We start from the raw sequence: 23,145 nt of genomic DNA on the forward strand, positions 1-23,145 counted from the left end.
TTATCGGAAACACACACTATGTTATTATTACATCATTTTCAGTATTCTATAACGATTTAAATTCGAAATCATTATTAAACTAATTAACAACTACGAATATCACGATACCTTGTGTTTTTCTCTTCAAATATGTGATTGTGAAGCAGTGTGTTCAATGCTCCCCAGAGTCAAATTCAGAAAAAAATATCCATTTTGACTATGATGAACACGATATCATTTTGCAGTTTGTGTTTGTCAGAAGCTATACATTTTTGCGCTGTAATCCAATTCATCCTTGTTAATATATGACGTGCGCCAACGACTTTTAATAGACAACACAACCCACGAATTTCTGTCTCCTTATTTTGACCGGAAGTTTCGCAATCATTCCACGAAACGCGAACAACATACTGAATCTACAAAAAAAATCACAATAAACACGCTTTAAGTTCACCACGGTTTGATTTAAATAATGAAATATAAACATCGGAACGTTTTTTGTAGAAAAACATTTCTATATAGCTGCAGAAATTGCGAGAAATAAGGGGTATGACAAAAAGTACTTTCACTTTTGACAGGACGTTGTTATGGTAACGGGTACCTGTTCTGTTTCTCCGCGTATTTCCGACTGGTTTACGTGGTTTGTGCAGTAAAAAGACCGATAATGAATGACAATTGGTACACCAGTTGGTTCTGAGATATGGGTTATAGAACACTAATTTTATTTTGTTTTTAACATTGGAGCAACGTTCGTCGGAAAAAATAAAAATAAAACTACGAAAATGAATTTTATTTTTATTTGGGTTTTGCAATATTTAGGTACGGGGCTCCCGTAAATCTAAAGATATAAAAACTCTGGCCTAATACCGTTCGTGTTTGTAAACGTTCTGATACTTACTTGATTACATATTGCTACGCCCAATGTCATGTAGATCAAATCATGTACTTTAGTTGGTATTTCTAACATGGTATCGCTATAACAAAGGGCTGTAACTTATGAAATTGTTATTTGATTACATCATATCTAAAGTCTAGAGGATTTAAAAAAGGAAATACATGCAGAGAAACCTTTTTTATTTTTCATTTGTGTCATATAGTATAAACACCACTTTAAATTTAAATGCCAGAACATTCAAACGGTGCGAACTGTGATGTTATGGTAAACATGTTTGGCAATTTGAACAATGAGGAGTAGGAATATCTGGAATATGGCAATAATAAGATCAAATAATGCAAACAGACAACAAAAAAACGTAACTTATTATGTATCATTTTGTAGAATTCCGTACATAAACTACAGAAACACTGTTTTGTGTGAAATGTTTTGTTTGAAAACTGTTTTATTTCAAGATAACAAACATAAGTAGAAGAATAAAACATAGACTAACATATTATGCTGATATACGTAATTTGAATCACAACCCAATACATGTTGATAAAAATCAAAGTTCTGTAACAATGTTTTGAAATTGAATGAATTTACAGTTAATGTATTTCATATTGCAAGTCTTGTTTATATGTTTAAAAACATATGTGTACATGAATTAAAACACAAGAACTGTTTGAATTCCTTACATGTGTATCTTTTAACCATAAAAAGGAGAGAAAAAAATGAATCCCCAACTAGCAACTGATTGGTAGTTGAATATTCGCGAATAACCGACTGGAAATGGTCGAATATCCGACTGGCGAATATACGAATAAAAGTAAATTTAAACCGGTGTTTGTTACGAAGATAAATATGTATACATGGATAAACAAACATATGGCGTTTGATCTTTCAATATGTAATCTTTAAGACTATATATATATATATATATATATATATATATATATATATATATATATATATATATATATATATATATATATATAGCCATAATCTGAATCCCTAACTCCTGACTGGTTAGTAGTTGAATATTCGCGACTAATCGACTTGAAATGGTCGATTATCCGACTTGCGAATAAAACCAGTGTTTGTGACGTAGATATATATGTGTTCATGCCTAAACAAACATTTGGCGTTTTATTTTTTCCACATGTGACCTTTAAAACCATAGATATAGACATAATCAGAATCCCCAACTACTGACTGGTAAGTAGTTAAATATTCGCGAAAATTGTCGAATATTAAACTGGCGAGTATACGAATAAAAGTGATTTAAAACTGTGTTTGGTACGACACGACGATACATATGTATACATGAATAAAACACCAACAACTGTTTGATTTCTTAACATGTGTACCTTTTAACCATAAAAAAAGACAAACATCTTAATCCCCAACTTTCAACTGGTTGGTAGTTGAATATTCGCGAATAATCGACTGGAAATAGTAGAGTTGCTTAATATCAACATCAACATCTAACTCTGATTTTTCGAATTCCCAACTGGCAACTAGCAAGTAGTTGAATATTCGAATCCCCAACTACCAACTACCTACCAACTTTACTGTCATACGGTCAAGACTGGTCCCTCTGTTTCATTAGAATACGATAAGACTGGGCTCCTTGTTTCTTTATTTTATACAAACACTTTTTTAAACTTGAATCACTACAGATCTTGTTCCGGTCTTTTCTGAAGGTATTCCGGTATCCTTGAAATTGACGAAACCAATTTCCGGTTCCGGTCGAGAAGCGAATAGTTTTTCAGCATTGGCGCATCGGGTGGTGTAGAATGTGCTTCCGTATGTTCAATGTAGACGAACAGCATCAAGTCAGCAACTGTGAACTGTGAATGCCATAATGAATAGTGATAGAGAAATATATATTGTTGTTTAAAGATGCAGTCTTACTCTCAAATAAGGTTTGCCACAATTAATATAATTGTTTAAATTTTCCAAAAAGGATGAATAAATGTCGAAAACAATGGTAATTATGAATAATACCGAGTTTAATTTGCAAAAAAGGTGCATAAAACACGGTATTTCTACCTTATGAGACGATAGTAGATCACTGTAAATCTTTTAATTTTCACCAATCATTTAATGTTTTTGCGATTTCAGCTAGTAAATACACGGTTATACTCTTGTTATCAGTATTTAATATTTTCCATAAAGGCATTATTTAGTAAGCAGTTAAAGGTTTATCAGTCAAAATTGATGCTTGTTTTACAATTGTATGTATTGGTTTTGTGTCACTTTAAGTACCTTTAGTTTTAATTAATCTATTTTAACTCGATTATGACGAGAGCTGAAAACTTATGGAATCACTCTCGAGAGAGACGATGTCCAGGGTTGAAACTATGTCCCTCATAGCGTTAGTAGTTTTGACTTACATTGTTTTAATTTAGCTCTATTATGCCGATAGCAGAAAGCTGATATAATTCATTCCCAATTTTGTGTTCTGTGTCGAACCCGGTACTGTGTCCTTTTTGTTAGGTCAAGACCGTTCTTAGGCGCTATTCCCATCATTTATAGATATGGTTATTTTGATGCGTGTGGTGTATTTTTGAGATGTTTGTTTTCATGTATGTGTTGTTTATACTTTGTGTCTCTATTTCATTGTCGTTTCTGCCCTGCCTTGTGACTCTATTTCATTGTCGTTTGGCCCTGCCTTGTGACTCTATTTCATTGTCGCTTCGGCCCTGCCTTGTGACTCTATTTCATTGTCGTTTGGCCCTGCCTTGTGTCTCTATTTAATTGTCGTTTCGGCCCTGCTTTGTGTCTCTATTTCATTGTCTTTCGGCCCTGCCTTGTGTCTCTATTTCATTGTCATTTCGGCCCTGTCTTGTGACTCTATTTCATTGTCGTTTCTGCCCTGCCTTGTGTCTCTATTTTATTGTCGTTCGGCCGCTGCCTTGTGTCTCTATTTCATTATCGTTTCGGCCCTGCCTTGTCCATTTCATTGTCGTTTCGGCCCTGCCTTATGTCTCTATTTCATTGCCGTTTGGCCCTGCCTTGTGTCTCTATTTCATTGCCGATTCGGCCCTGCCTTGTGTCTTTATTTCATTGTCGTTTTGGCCCTGCCTTGTGTCTCTATTTCATTGTCGTTTCTTCCCTGCCTTCTGACTCTATATCATTGTCGTTTCGGCCCTGCCTTGTGACTCTATTTCATTGTCGTTTCGGCTCTGCCTTGTGTCTATTTCATTGTCGTTTCGGCCCTGCCTTGTGTCTCAAGTTCATTGCCGTTTCGGCCCTGCCTTGTGTCTCTATTTCATTGTCGTTTCGGCCCTGTCTTGTGTCTTTATTTCATTGTCGTTTCGGCCCTGCCTTGTGACTCTATTTCATTGTCGTTTCGGCCCTGCCTTATGTCTCTTTTTCATTGTCGTTTCGGCCCTGCCTTGTGCCTCTATTCTATTGTCGTTTCGGCCCTGCCTTGTGACTCTATTTCATTATCGTTTCGGCCCTGCCTTATTTCTCTATTTCATTGTCGTTTCGGCCCCGCCTTGTGTCTCTATTTCATTGTCGTTTGGCCATGCCTTGTGTCTCTATTTCATTGTCGTTTCGGCCCCGTCTTGTGTCTTTATTTCATTGTCGTTTCGGCCCTGCCTTGTGTCTCTATTCCATTGTCGTTTCGGCCCTGCCTTGTGTCTCTATTCCATTGTCGTTTGACCTTCCTTGTGACTCTATTTCATTGTCGTTTCGGCTCCGTCTTGTGTCTTTATTTCATTGTCGTTTCGGCCCTGCCTTGTGTCTCTATTCCATTGTCGTTTCGGCCCTGCCTTGTGTCTCTATTCCATTGTCGTCTGACCTTCCTTGTTACTCTATTTCATTGTCGTTTCGGCCCTGCCTTGTGTCTCTATTTCATTGTCGTTTCGGCCCTGCCTTGTGTCTCTATTCCATTGTCGTTTCGGCCCTGCCTTGTGTCTCTATTTCATTGTCGTTTGACCTTCCTTGTGACTCTATTTCATTGTCGTTTCGGCCCTGCCTTGTGTCTCTATTCCATTGTCGTTTCGGCCCTTCCTTGTGACTCTATTTCATTGTCGTTTCGGCCCTGCCTTGTGTCTCTATTTCATTGTCGTTTCGACCCTGCCTTGTGTCTCTATTTCATTATCGTTTCGGCCCTGCCTTGTGACTCTATTTCATTGTCGTTTCGGCCCTGCCTTGTGTCTCTATTTCATTGTCGTTTCGGCCCCGTCTTGTGTCTCTATTTCATTGTCGTTTTGGCTCTGCCTTGTGACTCTATTACATTGTCGTTTCGGCCCTGCCTCGTGTCTCTATTTCATTATCGTTTCGGCCCTGCCTTGTGACTCTATTTCATTGTCGTTTTGGCCCTGCTTTGTGACTCTATTTCATTGTCGTTTGGCCCTGCCTTGTGACTCTATTTAATTGTCGTTTCGGCCCTGCCTTGTGACTCTATTTCATTGTCTTTTCGGCCCCGCCTTGTGTCTCTATTTCATTGTCGTTTGGCCCCGCCTTGTGTTTCTATTTCATTGTCGTTTCTGTCCTGCCTTGTGTCTCTATTTCATTGTCGTTTCGGTCCTGCCTTGTGTCTCTATTTCATTGTCGTTTCGGCCCTGCCTTGTGTCTCTATTTCATTGTCGTTTGGCCTTGCTTTGTGTCTCTATTTCATTGCCGTTTCGGCCCTGCCTTGTGTCTTTATTTCATTGTCGTTTCGGCCCTGCCTTGTGTCTTTATTTCATTGTCGTTTTGGCCCTTCCTTGTGTCTCTATTTCATTCCCGTTTGGCCCTGCCTTGTGTCTCTATTTCATTGTCGTTTCGGCCTGCCTTGTGTCTTTATTTCATTGTCGTTTTGGCCTCGCCTTGTGTCTCTATTTCATTGTCGTTTCGGCCCCGCCTTGTGCCTCTAAACAGTGCTTATTTTTGATATTTTGACATCTAGGCTTGTCACAAGTAGTGTTCATTGTATGAACTGGACAGAGCCCCTGATGGTTATAAAACCAACACCGTCTTGGTAGAGGCGAATATTCATATCACTAGACCACACCCGACCCTTGCGACGTATTTGCGTATTGTTCACCTCTATGTCAAATGATCCTGGGATTTGCTTGACCATTCTTTAAAGATTCGAGTATGTGATTGATATGCCTACTGTTTTCAATAGAAGCAAACATTTCGAGCAATCTTTATTTCAGCTTTAGATATAGGTTGAGCAATTATATATAAATACACATGCAAAACCGACTTACGCTATCACCAACAGCAAAACCATTTTGCCCCGTTTCAGCTACAAGGTTCTCAAGAAACATTAAAAACTTTGGACAATCCACTTTATAAAACTCGGCCTTCTTCTGTGCCTGTAATGAAACGCAAAAGTATGTTAGTATATCAATACGCCAGAATTAACTTATGATACATGGCATCAATCTCATAAATGTGTTGTAAAACACTGTACTTTTGCACTATATAACAATATGCGTGTCAATATATAGTCAAACGTTATTTCATAAAAGTGTAATTTAAAATACAAATTGTTGATTTGTTTCCTTAAAATGCTTAAAAATTACTGATATATTTGTACATATATAGTCTTACCCTTTCTTGGGATGTTGGAGCTACTTGAAATTCGAGAGCAAAGTTATAAATATCAGCAACCGTTTCTGTAATCTCATCAATAACTGTTTGTTCTGTTGGAGTTTTTTCATATATATCTGAAAAATAGTCTTTGAATAATATATTCTTATTTTCATCTACGATGTGCGTTTAAAACATTCCTAGACAATACGACAATATAGTTTTGAAACATTACCACTGAGTGACTCCTTTATTGATTTAATGACGCATAATAAACCGGTTTCATGCTGTGTTTTAAATTTAATTTTGCTAATTTAGATTATGTTTAACATTTGCCTTTAATGATCAAAACAAACAAAAAGCATATGATTCAAGTACATATTAAGTAGTATTAGGCTTTGTATATGCGGGTTTTATAATCAATTACAAAACGCCCAAATATATATTTGGTATCTTATACTACACAGCTCATTGAATTCTCTGTTTTAATTCGATGACATGAATTAAAAGCTTTAAGATCAAGAATGGGCGGAGTGAGCATAGCGATTGAGCCCAACTTTTTATTAAGATTTTAATTCAGTTCATCCAACTGACTTAAAATACATCCTCATTGGCTGACACATTGTCAACTCAAAATCTGACGCAGGGAGTGTGTATAGGATTCGTGGCAGTCGATAGACCTTTAAACACCTGCGAATGTTGAAATTCTTAATGATTGAGCTGAGAACTTTATGGTTGTCTATCTGCAATTTCGTTGACTGTAGAAATAGGTTGTATTCTAATGATCATTAAAGTCAAATGAGCTCAAACGAGAACTATCAATAGAAGATTGTACCATCAGTCGTTAAGAAGTTATAACACCATCCACAACAAAGAGCAAAAATGTTCTTATAAAACAATGGGCGGATTGTTCAGAACTTCGTTACAGTGAACAACATGGTTAACGTTCTCTTTGTTAACATTCACGACAGAGTTGTCGTTAATTACGTTGTTAACTTTAACAAAGTTCTGAACGATCGGCCCATGATGAACTTAAGCAAAACATGTCTTACCAAACTCTCTGGAAAGATGGCGGGCTATGGCCATACTCTGTGTTATATTTTTGGACCCGTCAATCTCAAGCACTGGAAGAACATACTGGGGAAAATCTGAAGGTACAAATACAATTTGGGATTGTTCAAAGGTGTGTTAATACATAAGGCTGATCGTTTAAAGGTGTGTTAATACATAGGGCTGGTCGTTCAAAGGTGTGTTAATACATAGGGCTGATCGTTCAAAGGTGTGTTAATACATAGGGCTGATTGTTCAAAGGGGTGTTAACACATAAGGCTGATTGTTCAAAGGTGTGTTAATTCATAGGGCTGATCGTTCAAAGGTGTGTTAATACATAGGGCTGATCCTTCAAAGGTGTGTTAATACATAGGGCTGATTGTTCAAGGGTGTGTTAATACATAGGGCTGATTGTTCAAAGGTGTGTTAATACATAGGGCTCATCGTTCAAAGGTGTGTTAATACATAGGGCTGATTGTTCAAAGGTGTGTTAATACATAGGGCTGATAATACATAGGGCTGATTGTTCAAAGGTGTGTTAATACATAGGGCTGATTGTTCAAAGTTGTGTTAATACATAGGGCTGATTGTTCAAAGGTGTGTAAATACATAGGGCTGATTGCTCAAAGGTGTGTTAATACATAGGGCTGATTGCTAAAAGGTGTGTTAATACATAGGGCTGATTGCTCAAAGTTGTGTAAATACATAGGGCTGATCGTTCAAAGGTGTGTTAATATATAGGGCTAATGGTTCAAAGGTGTGTTAATACATAGGGCTGATTGTTCAAAGGTGTGTTAATACATAGGGCTGATAATACATAGGGCTGATTGTTCAAAGGTGTGTTAATACATAGGGCTGATTGTTCAAATATGTGTTAATACATAGGGCTGATTGTTCAAAGGTGTGTTAATACATAGGGCTGATTGCTCAAAGGTGTGTTAATACATAGGGCTGATTGCTCAAAGGTGTGTTAATACATAGGGCTGATTGTTCAAAGGTGTGTTAATACATAGGGCTGATTGCTCAAAGGTGTGTTAATACATAGGGATGATTGCTCAAAGGTGTGTTAATACATAGGGCTGATTGCTCAAAGTGTGTTAATACATAGAGCTGATTGTTCAAAGGTGTGTTAATACATAGGGTTGATTGCTCAAAGGTGTGTTAATACATAGGGCTGATTGCTCAAAGGTGTGTTAATACATAGGGCTGATTGTTCAAAGGTGTGTTAATACATAGGGCTGATTGCTCAAAGGTGTGTTAATACATAGGGCTGATTGCTCAAAGGTGTGTTAATACATAGGGCTGATTGCTCAAAGTGTGTTAATACATAGGGCTGATTGTTCAAAGGTGTGTTAATACATAGGGCTGATAATACATAGGGCTGATTGTTCAAAGGTGTGTTAATACATAGGGCTGATTGTTCAAATATGTGTTAATACATAGGGAAGATTGTTCAAAGGTGTGTTAATACATAGGGCTGATTGTTCAAGGGTGTGTTAATACATAGGGCTGATTGTTCAAAGGTGTGTTAATACATAGGGCTCATCGTTCAAAGGTGTGTTAATACATAGGGCTGATTGTTCAAAGGTGTGTTAATACATAGGGCTGATAATACATAGGGCTGATTGTTCAAAGGTGTGTTAATACATAGGGCTGATTGTTCAAAGTTGTGTTAATACATAGGGCTGATTGTTCAAAGGTGTGTAAATACATAGGGCTGATTGCTCAAAGGTGTGTTAATACATAGGGCTGATTGCTAAAAGGTGTGTTAATACATAGGGCTGATTGCTCAAAGTTGTGTAAATACATAGGGCTGATCGTTCAAAGGTGTGTTAATATATAGGGCTAATGGTTCAAAGGTGTGTTAATACATAGGGCTGATTGTTCAAAGGTGTGTTAATACATAGGGCTGATAATACATAGGGCTGATTGTTCAAAGGTGTGTTAATACATAGGGATGATTGCTCAAAGGTGTGTTAATACATAGGGCTGATTGCTCAAAGTGTGTTAATACATAGAGCTGATTGGTCAAAGGTGTGTTAATACATAGGGTTGATCGTTCAAAGGTGTGTTAATATATAGGGCTAATGGTTCAAAGGTGTGTTAATACATAGGGCTGATTGTTCAAAGGTGTGTTAATACATAGGGCTGATAATACATAGGGCTGATTGCTCAACGGTGTGTTAATACATAGGGATGATTGCTCAAAGGTGTGTTAATACATAGGGCTGATTGCTCAAAGTGTGTTAATACATAGAGCTTATTGTTCAAAGGTGTGTTAATACATAGGGTTGATTGCTCAAAGGTGTGTTAATACATAGGGCTGATTGCTCAAAGGTGTGTTAATACATAGGGCTGATTGTTCAAAGGTGTGTTAATACATAGGGCTGATTGCTCAACGGTGTGTTAATACATAGGGCTGATTGCTCAAAGGTGTGTTAATACATAGGGCTGATTGCTCAAAGTGTGTTAATACATAGGGCTGATTGTTCAAAGGTGTGTTAATACATAGGGCTGATAATACATAGGGCTGATTGTTCAAAGGTGTGTTAATACATAGGGCTGATTGTTCAAATATGTGTTAATACATAGGGCAGATTGTTCAAAGGTGTGTTAATACATAGGGCTGATTGCTCAAAGGTGTGTTAATACATAGGGCTGATTGCTCAAAGGTGTGTTAATACATAGGGCTGATTGTTCAAAGGTGTGTTAATACATAGGGCTGATTGCTCAAAGGTGTGTTAATACATAGGGCTGATTGCTCAAAGGTGTGTTAATACATAGGGCTGATTGCTCAAATTGTGTTAATACATAGAGCTGATTGTTCAAAGGTGTGTTAATACATAGGGTTGATTGCTCAAAGGTGTGTAAATACATAGGGCTGATTGTTCAGTATTTACTTGGAAGTTATTAACGTTGTTAATTACTTCATTGATAACTTTCAAATCGTTATTTTTCTAGAACTTCTATGGACACATTTGTGATTTGTAGTATTTCTAACAAGGTTCGAGACAACTGTTTCAGCTGTACCCTTTGGTTTAAAAACATGAGTATATCATTAAATAGTTCACCTTTTAAAGCTAACAACGATGTTATTTACAACTTTGATAGCACAATAAATTTCTGAACACTCCGCCCTCTTTCGCGCATACAATGTATTGAATAGCTACTGTTTTGATTTCGTTGTCTCATGTTGATGTTCGGTCTGTATATACTTCAATAAGATCAAATTAGTGTTTTTGACTGCTTGGCTTGTCCTATATTTATGATAACATTATATTACTCGCGGGTCTTGATGTGTCCATGGGCAAACCTGGGCATAATCAAGTACGCCCGTGCGTACACATGAATTTAGATCCCCGCGAAATGGCTATATGCGTACTTTAATCGAGAAACCGGAAATAAAGCTCAAACGCTTACAGGGTGTATATCACTGGTAATATTTGTTGTAATTTTACTTAATGTTAGCTCAGAATGGTCTAAAATAGTTTCTTAATAAATGTTTTCCTAAATAAAAGAATGTCCCACGGCCGACGACACCGGTCCCGCTCCGACCTTTAACAGCATATTCAGACCTAAATATAGAAAGACCTTCACTTGTTGACACCGCGCTCAACCGTTTTGGCGCACTATTCAAAATGCTTCAGGTACGCCCCTGATCATTCGGTAAAAATTCTCTGAAAGGCCATTTTAATTACGATTGGCATACAAATAACACAGTTAAAGTGAAAATATTAGTTTTTATCCTCAGTCAAGTAACTATGGCCATTTTTTTCTGAGTTACCATGACTATCAGCCTAAATAAAACAGCACATGGTGAAACATTTATATATTGGTGGTAGTATTATGAGTTAAGATAGGCAATACATGTCTGAAGACGTGTGATATAAAACAAAATTCACATTTTTACCGTATTTAATTGAAGGCCATTCTTCATCATAGTCGATGCGCTTATCAACAAAAGGATGTCCAGCGTATGCAAATATCATCCGGGCAATTTCACCACGCCCTCTACAGTCGAAGTAAAACAATTTGTAATCATGCGAAACTGTAAAAGAGGGAAAACTATAAACGTATATATAACTCATAAAGTATGTTACAATTGTTTTGATATGCGATATATGACCATTGTTTACAAAATACATATAGTAATTTACTTGGCACAAACTGTGTTCACGGCCTTTTTGAGATTAAATATATTAAACTTCTGTTTAAAATATGTAAGAAAACATAACTCCTCTCCCTTCGAAGTTATTTGAGCAAGATTTGTCTTTCTTTTTACCTTTTGCATTTGGTCGAAGCATTCCAATACCATCGCTCTGCTTTGACGACTTTGATGTTTCAGGACAAACACATTCAGACGTCCTGTAGTTCACGTACTGCACGATCAATCCTACACCAACAGCTATGAAGGCGATGCATACTCCTGAAACAAAGGTGCATATGTTAAAAACATCAAGCTATTGTTGACTTTATTCTAGTGAGTTATCCTGTATTTATAAAGAATGTACACATAATTGAAATATAAGTATAAATTAACTTTAGGCAAATCAAATTAAAAAAATGTTGGGAAATTTTATTTCAATCAGATTTGGTAGTGTAGAAAAAATCAAAATGAACACAATCTACAAAATAGAACGTAAGAATGTAAAACAACTACGCTTATAATTTTCTTATCGACGTACTAAACAACAAAAAACGTATCCCAACTTGTTAGAAGACAAACAAAGCATCCTATCGTGTTAGAACAGAAACAACACATTCTTACCTGCTATAAAGAAACATAACACCCTCTCGTGTAAGAACATGTACAGAAACATAACACCCTCTCGTGTTAGAACATGTACAGAAACAAAACACCCTCTCGTGTAAGAACATGTACAGAAACATAACATCCTCTCGTGTTAGAGCATGTACAGTAACATAACACCCTCTTGTTTTAGAACATGTACAAAAACAAAACATCCTCTCGTGTAAGAACGTGACTGTTCAGAAACATAACACCCTCTCGTGTTAGAACATGTACAGAAATATAACACCCTCTCGTGTAAGAGCATGTACAGAAACATAACACCCTCTCGTGTAAGAGCATGTACAGAAACATAACATCCTCTCGTGTAAGAACGTGACTGTACAGAAACATAACACACTCTCGTGTAAGAACATGTACAGAAACATAACACCCTCTCGTGTAAGAACATGTACAGAAACATAACACCCTCTCGTGTAAGAACATGTACAGAAACAAAACATTATCTCGTGTAAGAACGTGACTGTACAGAAACATAACATCCTATCGTGTTAGAACATGTACAGAAACATAACACCCTCTCGTGTTAGGACATGTACAGAAACATAACACCCTCTCGTGTTAGAACATGTACAGAAACATAACACCCTCTCGTGTAAGAACATGTACAGAAACATAACACCCTCTCGTGTAAGAACATGTACATAAATATAACATCCTCTCGTTGTAGAACATAAACAAAAACAAAACATTATCTCCTGTAAGAACATGGACAGAAACATAATACCCTCTCGTTTTAGAACATGTACAGAAACCAAAACATTATCTCGTGTTAGAACATGTACAGAAACATAACACCCTCTCGTTTTAGAACATGTACAGAAACATTACACCCTCTCGTGTTAGAACATGTACAGAAACAGAATATTATCTCGTTTTAGAACATGTGCAGACACAAAACATTATCTCGTGAAAGAAAATGAACAGAAACATAACACCCTCTCGTGTAACCACATATACAGAAACAAAATATAATCTCGTGTAAGAACATGTACAGAAATATAACACCCTCTCGTGTTAGAACATGTACAGAAACAAATCATTATCTCGTGTTAGAACATGTGCAGACACAAAACATTATCTCGTAAAAGAAAATAAACAGAAACATAACACCCTCTCGTGTAAGCACATGTACAGAAACAAAATATAATCTCGTGTAAGAACATGGACAGAAACATAACACCCTCTCGTGTAAGAACATGTACAAAAACAAAACATTATCTCGTGTTAGAACATGTACAGAAACAAAACATTATTTCGTGTAAAAACATGTAGAGAAACATAACATCCTATCGTTTTAGAACATGTACAAAAACAAAACATTATCTCGTGTAAGAACATGGACAGAAACATAACACCCTCTCGTGTTAGAACATGTACAGAAACAGAAATTATCTCGTGTAAGAACATGTACACAAACATAACATCCTATCGTTTTAGAACATGTACAAAAACAAAACATTATCTCTTGTTAGAGCATGTACAGTAACATAACACCCTCTCGTGTAAGAACATGTACAGAAACATAACATCTTCTCGTGTAAGAACATTTTCATCAACATAACACCCTCTCGTGTTAGAACATGCACAGAAACATATTATCCTCTCGTGTAAGAACATGTACAGAAACATAACACCCTCTCGTGTTAGAACATGAACAGAAACATATAATCCTCTCGTGTAAGAACATGTACAGAAACATAACATATTCTCGTGTTAGAACATGTACAGAAACATATTATCCTCTCGTGTAAGAACATGTACAGAAACAGAACACCCTTTCGTGTTAGAACATGTACAAAAACATATTGTCCTCTCGAGTTAGAACATGTAAAGAAACATAACATTATCTCGTGTAAGAACATGTACAGAAACATAACATCTTCTCGTGTTAGAACATTTTCAGAAACATAACATCTTCTCGTGTTAGAACATTTTCAGAAACATAACATTATCTCGTGTAAGAACATGTACAGAAACAAAACATTATCATGTAAGAATAGAAATAGAAATCATTACCTGTCAGAACAGAAACATACTATCCTCTCGTGTTAGACACAAAACATATAATCAGTATCTGCGGGAATAAAACACACCACCCCCTCCTGTTAGAACAAAACACTGCATCAGTACCTGTTAGAACAGAAACATACCACCCTCTCTTATTTGACGAGAAACATAAATCAGTTCCGGTTAGAACAGAAACATACCACCCTCTCTTATTAGACCAGAAACATAGAATCAGTACCTGTTAGAACAGAAACATACCACCCTCTCTTATTAGACCAGAAACATAGCATCAGTACCTGTTAGAACAGAAACATACCACCCTCTCTTATTAGACCAGAAAAAAAGAATCAGTTCCGGTTATAACAGAAACATACCACCCTCTCTTATTAGACCAGAAACATAAAATCAATACCAGTTCGAACAGAAACATACCATCATTTCGTGTTAGACACGAACCAACGACTCATTACCCGTCAGAACAGAAACATACCACCCTCTCTTATTTCACCAGAAACATAGCATCAGTACCTGTTAGAACAGAAACATACCACCCTCTCTTATTTCACCAGAAACATAGCATCAGTACCGGTTAGAACAGAAACATACCACCCTCTCTTATTTCACCAGAAACATAGCATCAGTTCCGGTTAGAACAAAAACATGCCACCCTCTCTTATTTCACCAGAAACATAACATCAGTACCGGTTAGAACAGAAACATACTACCCTCTCTTATTTCACCAGAAACATAGCATCAGTACCTGTTAGAACAGAAACATACCAACCTCTCTTATTTCACCAGAAACATAGAATCAGTACCTGTTAGAACAGAAACATACCACCCTCTCGTGTTAGACACGAAACATAGAATCAGTACCTGTTAGAACAGAAGCATACAACCCTCTCGTATTAAAACAGAAACATAGAATCAATTCCAGTTAGAACAGAAACATACCATCCTCTCGTTTTGGAACAGAAACAAAGCATCAGTACCTGTTAGAACAGAAACATACCACCCTCTCTTATTTCACCAGAAACATAGAATCAGTACCTGTTAGAACACAAACATACCATCCTCTCGTTTTGGAACAGAAACAAAGCATCCTTACCTGTCATCCTTACCTGTTAAAACAAAAACAAAGAATCCTTACCTGTTAAAACAGAATCAAAGCATCCTTACCTGTTAAAACAGAAACAAATCATCCTTACCTGTTAAAACAGAAAACAAACAAGCAAAGAATCCTTACCTGTTAAATTAAAACATAGATTTCTTACCTGTAAAAACATAAACATAACATCCTCTCCTATAGAACATAACATAGAATCGTTACCTGTCAGAACTGAAACATAACATCCTTTCCTTGAATCTCCCATTTATCTCCCCTGTTTTGATTTGTCTTAATAACTTTCGAGTCTCTTACAAAACATTAGTCATTAAGAATATAACATCGATCGAGAAGATGACGCGGAAGCAGTGCATTCACTCGGGATAGCTGATAAGATGTTGACTCGTTATCGCTCATGACCTTATATGCATTGATTAAGGTACCATATGTGTGTATGTGCTAGATTTTGCCCTTTTTTCGGAAGTGAAAGTAGGTCACTTTTTATAAGCCGTAACAGTGGAAAAGACAGACTATTCAACCCGGAAGCAAATCACAAACTTTTATTTAGTTTTGTGTTATTTATTTTAAACTGTTATATTTTTTAATTAATTAGACTAATTTTACTTGTTTCGGCACCAGATTGCAAATATACGGGTCCTTTTTTAGAATCAGCATTCGGACATGGCAGTTCAATAAAGGTACCCCTGATATAATTTAGTTTTTAGAATAGGGCAAAAAAAAAGGGTTCAGAAAGTCTGATTTATCTGTCCATTTGTTAAAAAAGCGGTAAAGTCCCATTATGTTTAAGTGATGTAAATTTATACTTTTGTAATTATATCCAGAATAACAAAAAAAGCAATTATTGCATTTACAAAATGCAGTTAAACCGAAAGTATAATCTAAATTTAGCACACAACGTCATTACGAAATATGTTTATCAAATGACTGTCTTAATGCCGAAAATTCTATAATTCTATGTTGCTTTATATACTAATGATTTCCATTTTTAACTATGGTGTTATTGTTTTGAATATTTTTTGAGCAAAATAATAATACTTAAACTGTTACTTTCAATAAAATATTTCACTTGAAAGCTTAATTAGATTAAACTTAAGCGAGGTAAAAAGAGGATAAGTACTGACATATTATATCTGGGATTGTTCACTAAACAACATTGGTAATATTTCAATCGACAAGTCTTTAATCGAATTTCATTTTGAAACAGGTTTTTAATTTTCTTAATGTGAATTTTTATTTGAAAATGTTCAGTATTCTTTAGTTATTTCTCTGGTCTAATATCCGGCAACTGCTCCGGTACTGTTTGCAAAGCGCTATAGATGCTCCGCCCACTTAAATAACTCATAAGCATTCAGTGGTCGAGTAGAGTATTTCCTAAGTATTTTCCATACATTTCATTTTATTTATTCACATGTTACAATATATAGTAATTTATTTGTACAGGGATTCCGCAGTTATTTGCATGACTCAGCGATCAATAGTTTTGTGGTCCGGGCTGATTATCGATAACCTTTTTGCTGCCCGTAGAACGTTCGCACGTGAATTCAGTTTTAGTCTTGAAATAAAATTTGGCGACTGTATTTGTTTTAACTAAAAGTCACAATTAATTGATCTGCCTGAACATGTTCCCGAATAAAATCCTAAAGGGAGACAAACACGAACGCAGCAAAACAAAGGAAGCGGTAAAATTGAATTTAGAATCTACTTGAAAACAACAAATGTACATACATGTTTGAATTAATAATACGAGGAACAAACAATCTTTCTACATGCTACATGTTCATTTTTATTTAATTGAATTTTGACATTCATGACATGAAATCGGATATACGTGTTGTGGCATCTTCAAGGTGATCAATTGAAATTAGAATGGGAACATAAACACGTTGTTTGCCTTTTCGGCCCACTTTCAACAACTTCATTTAATTTGAGAGTGAGTTTACTCATCGTAGTCAAGTCAGAACGAAATAGGGATGTACAACTGGATTGCAGGCAAACTTTCAAAAGAAGACTTAAAACTTACAAAACAAGACAAATAAATGTATTAAAGAGGTTAATACACGGCGTAGCCAGGCCGTTGTGTAATAATTGGCCCTCGTGTTCATAATGGCCCGAGACTCGGGCCAATTATCACTCAACAGCCCGGCTAACTTCTAAATAAAGCATCGTGTGGACATAATAATGCACATGTCATTTACAATACCTAAACAGAAATAACAAGTGTTGCGTATTGCACATGACACATCTGGGTGCCAGATGGAATTTTCAGCATGGCTAAATTCACCATAAATACCTAACCGGTGTGTTATAAATTCCCATCTGGCCATGCCAGATGAGTCACGTGCATCAACGTTTGAACTCAAATTACTTCGCTTCATGGTAAAAAACGTCGCATACGTTTTATTTTTGTGAAATGAACAAAAAAACTTTTCCTACGACAATGTTCAAGAAATTGGTAATTTTCGATATGCAAGAACAATTTCAATCATGTTTCCGTGGTTAGGATAAAACGCTCTAAATTTCCGACCCTCGTGCTTGCGCGACAAGTCTCGTTACCGACTTACGCGTGTGTTCTCGTGTCGGCTTTTTATAACCGGATATATATTATCAAGCTATACAGCCAAAGAGCACATACAACTTATTCACATTTTTAATAAGCGACTATGATCTTGAAAAGTTGAGCGGGAAAATACTGAAGCTTAGTGTTTTCCTCAAGTGAGCGATCTAAACCTTTTTATTCTTTGAAATCCGCCATATTGTCCTCTTAATAGTATTCCGAACAATTATTGGTTGATAGAAACATTTCTCTTAATCGGTTTCAACCCAAATCTATGTGATGATTTGATTAAAGCATCTACTTGAAGTTTTCTTCAATAAACAAAAAATATGATTGAAATGAAGTTGCTGCAAGATGATGACATACAACTGAAACAAAACGATGAATTTCAATATAATTTAATCAGTAGCATAGATAAATGCTTTCTATTCAAGAATTAACTAAATTGTTCAACATAATTGTTCTTTCAGCAATATCATAAACAAAAGCATAAACATGATTTATACACGTAATACGCAATACACGTGGATTGTCGGTATTTTATTTTCTTTCTGGTTTGTGAAGTATGCATACGCACATACTTCAGTTTCTCAGTTCACTTAGAACTCTGTCTCTCATAAATAACACGCCCCTCGAATTCTTCATAAATATTTAGCAATTTCCTTATCAGCGCAGCTTGTTGAGCGTGTGTTTTCGGATCCGGCAACCAGTTTTCTGCCGATCCAGCAATGCCAAATATACTTCTCTTAGGATCGAAGTACGACGGCATAAAATATTTTTGAATCCTTTTCTCCAAGTGGTCGATTATTCTATACGCCCATTGCATCGATATCTTTCTAGAATCATCTTGTGTAAGAAACTCCTCGTCAATTTCTTGTTTATTTTCAAGCCGATCGGCCTCCAATTCAAACAGGAAGGCGGTCTTCAGCTGATAGCTTGTGATAAAACTTGTCACTCGTTTCTCATCATCATGATCAACACACGTTGGGCAATACCTGGACGCTTGGAGAGATTTCAGGATCATGTAGCCCTTTCTTACACAGTTGGGAACACGTTTCAGAATGGACTGTTCTAGTAACGCAAACGATTATCTATAATACAACATAAAGTCCTTGACGAAAACTCGGGATGGTGTTTTGAAAACAACAGAACAGGTATCCCCTTATTCTTGCAGAAGAACTCGGTCATTTTCCTGGAAACCTTCGGGTTTCCAGTCTCCTAGATCTATCGTCGGAACAATATCAACAGATATTAACAAACACTTGGCTTGCCTTCCTTGATATACAAACAAAAAGCTGCTGATGGAGTACGACAGTTCGTCTAAATGTTCTATACAAATCAGGGGTTCAAATATTTCGGCATTGTCAGACAATACTTTATCAAGCTCTTTATTTACAACTGTATAAACATTAGGGATGCACCGATACGCTCAGTATCGATACAATATCGATACAGAGTGCTGGCGATACCTATCGATACACAAGCCGAGCGTATCGATACGAAAACACGTGTTCGGCAAAAACGTTTACTGTCTCATTATTCGATAAATAATTAGCAGTACCGAAACAGCCGATCAGTAAAACGCTCGCTGATTGGATGCTATAAACGGTGTAACCAATCAACTTGCGTAAAACAGATCGATGTTCGTCGTGAGTCGCAACAAGGCGGACGGTGAAGAATCATTTGTTGCGTTAATTAAACCAACTAAAGTAACTTCAAAGATTTGGGACTATTTTGGAAATCCAGCGTACGACAGAAATGGTAAACGGTCGGTAGACAGGGAAAATGCTGTTTGTAGGCTATGTAGAAAGATGGTTAAGAACTGTAGAAGAACACAAAACATGTGGTTCCACTTTGAAAGACACCACAAGGCTGAACATGCAAAAATAAGTAAACCAAATGTGCTACAAAATCTTGAAATAAGCACTAAGCCCATTGTTAAAAATGAACCAGACAACATGCCGACTAAAAGTCAGAAAACTGTTCCTGAAATGTATGCAAAAAAACAACATTATCCACAAAAGTCGGAAAGGTCAACAGAAATCACACAAGCTGTGGCAAAGTTCATCGCCGGTGACCTACAGCCATTATCCGTAGTCGGAAAGGCATACTTTAAGAACCTTTTGTCTGTGATGGACCCAAAATATGAACTACCATCTCGGAGATATTACACAATGAATGTGATACCAGAGATGTACACATCAGTTGGTACCAATGTTGAACTGGAACTTAAAGAATGTGAAAGTTTAGCTATCACAACAGATGGTTGGACATCCCGTGCCTGTCAAAGCTATCTTACAGTAACTGCACATGGCCTTGATTCTAACTGGAAGCAGCATAATTATGTCCTTGCAACACGAATGCTTGATGTATCCCATACCGGGGTTAATGTAGGTGAGGCCCTTGCCGGTGTTGTAGCCGAGTTTGGTTTGCAGAGACCATCAGGTACAGCTGTTGTGACTGACAATGCTGCAAATATGGACATTGCAGCAAAAGCTGCCATGCTCACTCCACATGTGAAGTGTTTCGCCCATACTGTGAATTTGGCCTGTCAAAAGGGTGTCAAAGTTCAAGAATTCCAACCACTTCTAACAAAAGTAAGAAGAATTGTCTCATTCTTTCACAAATCAACTACAGCAACTGCTCTTCTGAAATTGAACCAAAAAAACAAGGAGCTCAAACTAATCCAGGATGTGTCCACAAGATGGAACAGTACTTATGACATGCTTCAAAGATAATTTGATGAACATGAAGCAATCACAGCCACCCTGAGCTCCAGTGAACTAAGGAAAAATGCGAAAGGCATTGTGACCTTGAGTCCAGATGAAATTACAGATCTTGAGGCGGTTATGTGTGTCCTGGGACCATTGAAGACCATAACTACAATTATGTGTGATGCAAGACACCCTTCAATTTCTCTGGTATTGGTGTTTAAAAACAAAATCACTTCAGCAATGGTCATCTCATAGAATGATTCTGATCTCATCAAGGCCATGAAAGGTGCCATTCGACAGGACATGACAAAAAGGTACACACAAGTCGATGTTGAAGAATTCATGTGGATGTGCACAGCACTAGACCCACGATTTCGATCACTCCCAGACCTGAGCAGTGAGAAACGAGAGGCGGTGTACACCAACCTGATTGCCAAAACAGAAACTGTCAAAACACAGGCAAGTCTCTTTTAAGTTTTTGTAGCATTTTCCAGCATGTCACTGACTCTTAGGAAAAAACAACATATAATTAATTAATTGAATGTATGTTTTAACCTAGTTATTTTTAACATTCTAAAAGTAATTTCAAGAAGTTTCATTAAAGTTTTAAATAATTATAAACATTTCTATATAAATAGTTTTGGTTTACAGGTAAAATCTGAGGTATCTCCAGACGCAGCCACACCCAGTACCAGTACAGCTACTGCCCTACTTGCCCTTCCAGCACTACCAGGCATGACTGATGAAAATGCCAATAAGGTGGACTTAGCAATAGGTAAATGTGGCTAGCAATTGATAGTAATTTTAATACATGTACATCAATATTAAATTTTCAGATAAACTTTCTTGCCAAAGAGAAAGAAAACTGCAAAACATATTCAGTTTGTCTGCCATGATAATGTTTAATAATGATTTATTATACAGTGTACTAATATAAAGTTTAACTATTTAGTCTAGAAATAATATCCTGAATTGCAATTATGTTGGGCCCTTGTTTGTGTTTCAGAAGTGACCACAGAACCAGATCAGAAACGGCAGAAAACTGGGATGGAAGCTTTGCTTAGGGATGTGTACATAACACATACAGAGCCAGGGATCAGTACTGTGGAATGTCTGTATCGGGAGGTGGAGAAATACCGCTCTGAGATTGCCTCTCCATTGGACACTGACCCCCAGGTAAAGTTGTGCAAATAAATATGTGTATGTATGAACAGAAGTATATTGTAGATTACTTGCATGAATCAGGGTATAAATGAGTAAAGGTATTATTATAAAATTGTAGTGTTGTTATAAATTCACTCAATTCAGTCAAAATGTCTGCAAAATAACATATTACTATTATACATTTTACTTGTGAGATTGAAATATTCTAAAAAATAATAATTCCAGGTATGGTTGAGGAGTCATGAGAATGACTATCCTAATCTGAGCAGACTGGCCAAGCACACCCTCCATATTCCAGCCACATCTGTTGCAAGCGAGAGGGTCTTCAGTGTAGCCGGTGATGTTGTGACTGCCACCCGAAGCAGACTGGCCCCAGACATGGTGGACGTACTAGTGTTCCAAAAGCATAACTTGTGAAGTTTTGAACTTTCCTGTCATCACGCAGCACGTTTGGTTTAGTTATAATACAGTGTTTGGTTAATTAACATTATGACTTATAAAGTTATGGCAATGGTATGCCATTATGTGTTAGACTCTTGTAAAACAGAAGCATTTTAAGTGTTGTGACTTTTATTATAAAGTAACATGCCATGTTGAATTGTTGACAGTTAAACTAATGTATATAAGTTAATGTGCTAGATTGCTAGTAGCCTAGTACCAGTAAATGAGACAGTGTACTGTGTAGTGTTTGCAAACTTTGCATAATATTTACATTTTAATTGATTAACCTTACAAAGATGTGCCATGTGTTTTGTCTAGTCACTTGTAAGTTGATGTTTTCTAGTCATTTGTTTAAGTTTCTTACCTAATTAATATATTTGACAGTTAAAATAAATATAAACCCAAACAGTTGGCTTAGTAGTAGTGTATAATTAACTTTATTCAATATCACATTATGTGTCGTATCGTATCGGAAAATATCGTATCGGGCACTCTTCGTATCGATACGTATCGTATCGCGTGATGGCCGTATCGGTGCAACCCTAATAAACATCCACCAACAACAATTTACAGTCTAAGTCGCCATTTGCATTAACATACCGAGCAAACTTCTTTTTGAATTCAGGATGTTTTAATCTCAACCTTACAAAACCACCAGGATAATCATCTGACTCTATCGGCTAAAGAGCTTTGCCAAATTCATTAAATTTTCATTTGTAGACAAACTCGTTCGAAAGTTTGACTTTCGTTCCCTCGAAGTTGCTTCTTGCAAGTTGTATCGAACACTGAAACAGGGGATTACGCATCGAAATGTTTTGCTATATCATGTACATCAATCTGTTTACAAGACCGCTATCAACAACATTTTCCTCTATTTGATGA

General features: G+C 36.6%; 3 protein-coding genes across 4 annotated transcripts; 2 read left to right on the top strand and 1 right to left on the bottom strand.

The window, feature by feature from the left end:
• Window positions 1-1,868: 1,868 nt before the first annotated feature.
• LOC128218286 (glutathione S-transferase-like) lies at window positions 1,869-16,205 on the bottom strand. Of its 2 annotated transcripts, none has more exons than XM_052925924.1 (7): window positions 15,595-16,205; window positions 11,727-11,870; window positions 11,355-11,492; window positions 7,447-7,542; window positions 6,416-6,531; window positions 6,070-6,177; window positions 1,869-2,709 (listed from the first exon to the last, which is right to left on the bottom strand). In XM_052925924.1, the coding sequence occupies exons 1-7, from the start codon at window positions 15,635-15,637 to the stop codon at window positions 2,533-2,535; spliced, it is 822 nt and encodes a 273-aa protein (XP_052781884.1). In that variant the 5' UTR covers window positions 15,638-16,205; the 3' UTR covers window positions 1,869-2,532. The 2 variants fall into 2 exon arrangements, with proteins under 2 accessions (XP_052781884.1, XP_052781885.1); XM_052925925.1 differs by having other exon boundaries at window positions 15,539-15,604.
• A 3,550-nt stretch (window positions 16,206-19,755) lies between these two features.
• On the top strand, window positions 19,756-20,682 carry LOC128216096 (E3 SUMO-protein ligase ZBED1-like). Its single transcript, XM_052922685.1, has one exon. The coding sequence runs from the start codon at window positions 19,756-19,758 to the stop codon at window positions 20,680-20,682; it is 927 nt and encodes a 308-aa protein (XP_052778645.1).
• Window positions 20,683-20,900: 218 nt separating this feature from the next.
• Window positions 20,901-22,639, top strand: LOC128218074 (uncharacterized). Its single transcript, XM_052925605.1, has 4 exons — window positions 20,901-21,117; window positions 21,310-21,433; window positions 21,665-21,834; window positions 22,048-22,639. Exons 1-4 carry the CDS (start codon window positions 20,938-20,940, stop codon window positions 22,237-22,239), a joined length of 666 nt encoding a protein of 221 aa, XP_052781565.1. The 5' UTR covers window positions 20,901-20,937; the 3' UTR covers window positions 22,240-22,639.
• Window positions 22,640-23,145: the final 506 nt, after the last annotated feature.

This window comes from Mya arenaria, chromosome 14 (genome assembly GCF_026914265.1).
Source record: "Mya arenaria isolate MELC-2E11 chromosome 14, ASM2691426v1".
NCBI lineage: Eukaryota > Metazoa > Mollusca > Bivalvia > Myida > Myidae > Mya > Mya arenaria.

Coding starts and splice junctions, on each gene's coding strand:
- LOC128218286 (XM_052925924.1), bottom strand. CDS start 15,637: ATGGGAGATTCAAGGAAAGGATGTTATGTTTCAGTTCTGACAG. Junction 6,532..7,446: donor CCATCTTTCCAGAGAGTTTG/GTAAGACATGTT, acceptor ACTATTTTTCAG/ATATATATGAAAAAACTCCA. Junction 2,710..6,069: donor GTTTTGCTGTTGGTGATAGC/GTAAGTCGGTTT, acceptor TGGCATTCACAG/TTCACAGTTGCTGACTTGAT.
- LOC128216096 (XM_052922685.1), top strand. CDS start 19,756: ATGGTTAAGAACTGTAGAAGAACACAAAACATGTGGTTCCACTTTGAA.
- LOC128218074 (XM_052925605.1), top strand. CDS start 20,938: ATGAAAGGTGCCATTCGACAGGACATGACAAAAAGGTACACACAAGTC. Junction 21,434..21,664: donor TAAGGTGGACTTAGCAATAG/GTAAATGTGGCT, acceptor TTTGTGTTTCAG/AAGTGACCACAGAACCAGAT. Junction 21,835..22,047: donor CATTGGACACTGACCCCCAG/GTAAAGTTGTGC, acceptor TAATAATTCCAG/GTATGGTTGAGGAGTCATGA.